This window comes from Cibotium barometz, chromosome 55 (assembly GCF_041138505.1).
Source record: "Cibotium barometz isolate CiBa-2024 chromosome 55, ASM4113850v1, whole genome shotgun sequence".
Taxonomy (NCBI): domain Eukaryota; kingdom Viridiplantae; phylum Streptophyta; class Polypodiopsida; order Cyatheales; family Cibotiaceae; genus Cibotium; species Cibotium barometz.
The window spans coordinates 33859007-33863317 of NC_141100.1; the positions used below are offsets into that span (position 1 = coordinate 33859007).

A 4311-nucleotide genomic window follows, 5' to 3' on the forward strand; every position below is an offset into this window, starting at 1 on the left:
CTGGCACAAGGCGACCAATCACAGTTTGTTGTGGATAATCTAGCCACCCACAATTCAGGAACCAAAGGACTAACTAACATAGAAAGTCTTTAACCCAGAGAAGACACCCTTACCAGAGAGCCTACTTTCTGTGCAAGCAAATCACCAAGTTTGTTCACAACCAAAAAAAACACAGGGGGCACAGGGTGCCAAAACATAGGTTCTCTGTGGATATTCTAGCCACCCACACTTCAGGAACTGAATGCCTATTCTTTAGGGCACCTTTTCAGAGGACCTACTTTCTTTGCAAGCAAATCACCATGTTTGTCCACACAAAAAACTCACAGATGGTACAAGGCGCTGAAACACAGTTTTCTCTACATATTCTAGCCACCTAGAATTCCCTTTCACAAAAATGTGCACAAAACAAAGTAGAAATGGATCGAAACCACATTGCCCTGTGAAAAGGGTGGAGATTCTTCTGCTTTGGTCACCCTAATCTACAAATAGTAGGCTTCCTGCCAACAAGAGTTCTTAAGAGTCATCAATTATTACCATTCACAGATTAAAGGTGGGCCCAGTTTCATGGCATAAAAACATTTAAAAGTATAAAATACAATAGCTAAAATCCTCTTGTTGGCTAAATCTGTCATAGTCACTGATTCTACACCAATGGTGAGGAGTTCAAACAGCGCGACAGATCATGGTAGCAGCTGCAATGGGGGTTTCAAGAGTTGCCAATGTCCACTGTGGAAGACTTCCCATAGGGGTTCCAGAGAGTTCCAAGGGCCCAGAAAGTTTATTGCACTCATCATCCATCTCCATGCATCTCCAGTACTCAGCAGCTTCAGAGTTGAAAACACAATTTTTCAAACCATTCTCCAATTGCCCATCTGAGGTTTGCCCATGCAGCAGTTCTTGGGATTCAACCCCGAAATTTTTGTTTCCATCTTCTAAGCCTGTTTTGCAATGCTCGGCCTGACCATCTGACACACTAAACCAAAGTGATTGTAGCGTGTTAGACACGCCTTGAGAACAAGCACTAAAATCTGCAACTTCTTCTAACAGGTGGTCATGATGTTCCTCGAATGTGGGATCACTACACACTGATCTACCTTGCTGCTCTTCCTGATTAAACAAAGCAACCTCCAGAACTGGGTGGGCGGTGTCAATACATTTGTGACTCTGAGGAATGGCATTGTCACAGCTTGCCCCGTGCGCAAAGGCACCAAAATGTGCAGCAGTAAACTCTACCTCTGGGAAAGGAGAGGATGTCCCTGAATCCAGATAGCCTGAAGCTGGCAATATCAATTCACCGTCAAGACCTTGAAAAGATGAAGACTTGAGCTCACCCGACATAACATCACTAGGAGATGCAAGTGATAAGGGAGACAGTGCTGCTGCCCTCTTTCGAACCTGAGACTTTGCCTCGAGAGAAGATGTGAGCAGCTGGGCAAGGGAAACGTCCGGCAAAGGCGGCGTTGTCAGATGGGCCAGCTCAGGATGAGGGGTCAAAGACGCAGTTGATGGCTCTGTTGTGAATGTAGAGAAAACTGGTGGTGAAACAAGCTGGGTTTCGTGTGCGTAGGGCCCAATTGTGAACATCAATTTGGCAGGTCCTGGGGAAAACATGCACTCCGAAGCGGCAGACAGTGGTAGAGTAAAGCTTGCAGGAGACTGAATCGATGAGTTGATAATGGATGCAGGGGAAGAAGGGGGTGCTAATGAGAGACCAGCTTGTACAGACCCGGCCGCTGACCATCCTTGTGATGCGCTCGTTGATCCATCTGGATTTAAAGAGGGGACGATCTGCTTGTTGCCGCGTTTCTGTGAGCCAAAGCACCAAAATTTGCTCCAATAACCTTTCCAGCTCCTCTGTAATAACCATTATTTTCATTAAATACCAACAAACAAAAAAATACAGCTTTTAACAATATCTTTACAGGTTAGACATGTAGGTTTACCAGGCTGTACAAATAACAAAGCACAAAAAAAAAAGTAACAGCAGGAGCTAAGCCTTGCCAGCCAAGCCTGTTTGGATGCCGGGTCTCAACATGAGACCTACATCCACATGCTTGGGTGCCACTACATGTTAGGAAATTGCTTGTCAACACCTGACATACTTGCCATTTTGTGTGGTAATGATGTATGTCATCATCAACCCCACACAAAGTTACAAGTTCCAATAGCGTTTTGTCAACATCAAATCTATGTGCCATAACGTGTTGACATGTTGCTTCTCAACATCAGACTCATTCGCCATTATCGTTGCGACACTGGATGTCAACATCAACCCTGGGTGAATTTACAGGTTACTATAATGTCTGTCAATAACAAACCTATGTGTCATTTCATGTGGGGACCTTGCATCATAACGATTCACAGCTGTATTAATGCACACTTACCTTTGAATGCTACAAGCCTGTAAATGTTCAACTGATGCCATGACATGTTGGTACTATGCCCATGTCAACATCATACCTACATCACACCTACCTTTGCATGCTACAAGCCTGTAAGTGCTCAACTGATGCCATGACATGTTGGTACTCTGCCCATGTCAACATCAGACATACATGCACGTCAACATAAAGCCTAGACGCACGTGGACATAAAGCCTACACATAATCACAATTGACAAGCATGTATTCATAGAGGGTGTAGCATATTATGGAGGGCACCATGTTATGATAAATTTAGCAAAAAAATACTTGAGATGATGGTGATCGGAAGTGCACAACATCATCATAGAACGCACCTCCTGGTCTCGAGTATTGAGGGAGGCGAAATTGGCAGCAGCTCGATTGATGGCTGATGCAGTGTCACTCTCCATAGTGTTGGCCATTGCACATCTTCACTCTTCTTGAGATAACCCAGTGCATTTTACATTAAGAGCATCTCCAGAGAAGCCCTATAACCTTGACTTCTAGGAAATGGAGGGGTTCCTCCTTAAGAGGTAAGATGCAGTGGAGCAAAGCCTAAACAAAGAAACTGCAATAGAAGGCACTCCTTTATCTTGTAAGATCCTCTCCAAACTGTATGTGATTTGTCAGCAAACCCTAATTATTCCAGAAATTTTTCACTTATCCAGATAACCCTAATTCTCCTGAAAACCTTGATTCTCCTGAAACCCTAGTTCCTCTGCAAACCCTAGTTCTCCTGTAAACCCTGATTTTTCATGCAAGACCATCCTTCCTGAAAACCCTAATTTCTCCTGCAAACCATACCTTCTTGAGAAGACGATTTCTCCTGCAGAATCCTGCAAAACCTGACTTTCCCTTTTCCCCAGTTTCAGCCTCTGTTCTTGCACGCTTGTTCTGCTTGGCCCTTGTCCAGCTGTGTGTCCATTTCTTTCAGTTCAGACCCTTGCGTTCGGGCCTTCACGCTATCTGTGTCTACCACTTCCTCAGGGGCTATGTGCGACCATCTGCTCTGGCAAACCCTCTAGCACGTCTCCTGCTAAGTCTGCGAAACCCTAATCTTCTCTGTTGTAGAAGCCTCGGCGGAAAAAAAAGCGAAACAAGTACTTACAGTGCTTAACCGTCTTCATAGAAGGTCCTTAAAGTAGAGATCTCGCACAGCTGCGTCCAAAAAAATTGAGAAGTCAATAAGACGCTGATTTTTTTTCTTTCCAAAAAAGAGACTTCTATTATAAAATTATAAAGGGAGATCTCAAACTAAAAGGTAGGGAGATCTCAACTAATCTGGGGCACAATGCTTCCATAAAAGCCCCATAAGAGTGGAGGATAAGAAAATACCATGGTTCCACCCTCTCATAAATCTACTGCATTTTGTTCGCACAGCAGCTCTAGAAGATCACTCTGGCCTAAGTGGCCAAAAGAGTATGAACAATGTCACTCCATATAATGCAGATATAGTGGGTGTCATAAACATGAATCCTCGTGAAGGCCTCTGAGCATTTGGTCTTCCAGATATGCCACAACATGATACTAGCAATCTCCTAGGTGGGCTCAATACTTAGCGGAGGTGGTGTATATCGTAACTGAGGGATATCTTGAAGAAAACATCTCTGAGTTATGCCCCTATGGACAAGAATAATAGGATCTACATCATTGCCCTCAAAAAGAAGCTGTAGGCCAAGTAATATAGATAGAATCACTCCTCAATCTACCCAAGAGCTAGGCAAATTACTCAAATCCTCTATGCTCCTTTGCACTCCCATAAGCAATGATACATTAGCTCGAATGGAGTTGGCCATCTAGGACAAGAGGGATCCTTGCCAAAAACAGATCTCCATTGGTTGGTGTAAGCAACCCTCCGTGTAGAAACAATGAGAAATTTGGCTCCTCTTGTACGAGTGCCAGAGTCTTT

The 4311-nt window shown here is 44.0% G+C and overlaps 1 protein-coding gene across 1 annotated transcript; it reads right to left on the reverse strand.

Annotated features, from left to right (window-relative positions):
- Nucleotides 1–510: 510 nt before the first annotated feature.
- On the reverse strand, nt 511–3612 carry LOC147607648 (uncharacterized). Its single transcript, XM_086790329.1, has 2 exons — nt 2738–3612; nt 511–1854 (listed from the first exon to the last, which is right to left on the reverse strand). The coding sequence occupies exons 1-2, from the start codon at nt 2822–2824 to the stop codon at nt 664–666; spliced, it is 1278 nt and encodes a 425-aa protein (XP_086646455.1). The 5' UTR covers nt 2825–3612; the 3' UTR covers nt 511–663.
- Between the last annotated feature and the right edge of the window lie 699 nt (nt 3613–4311).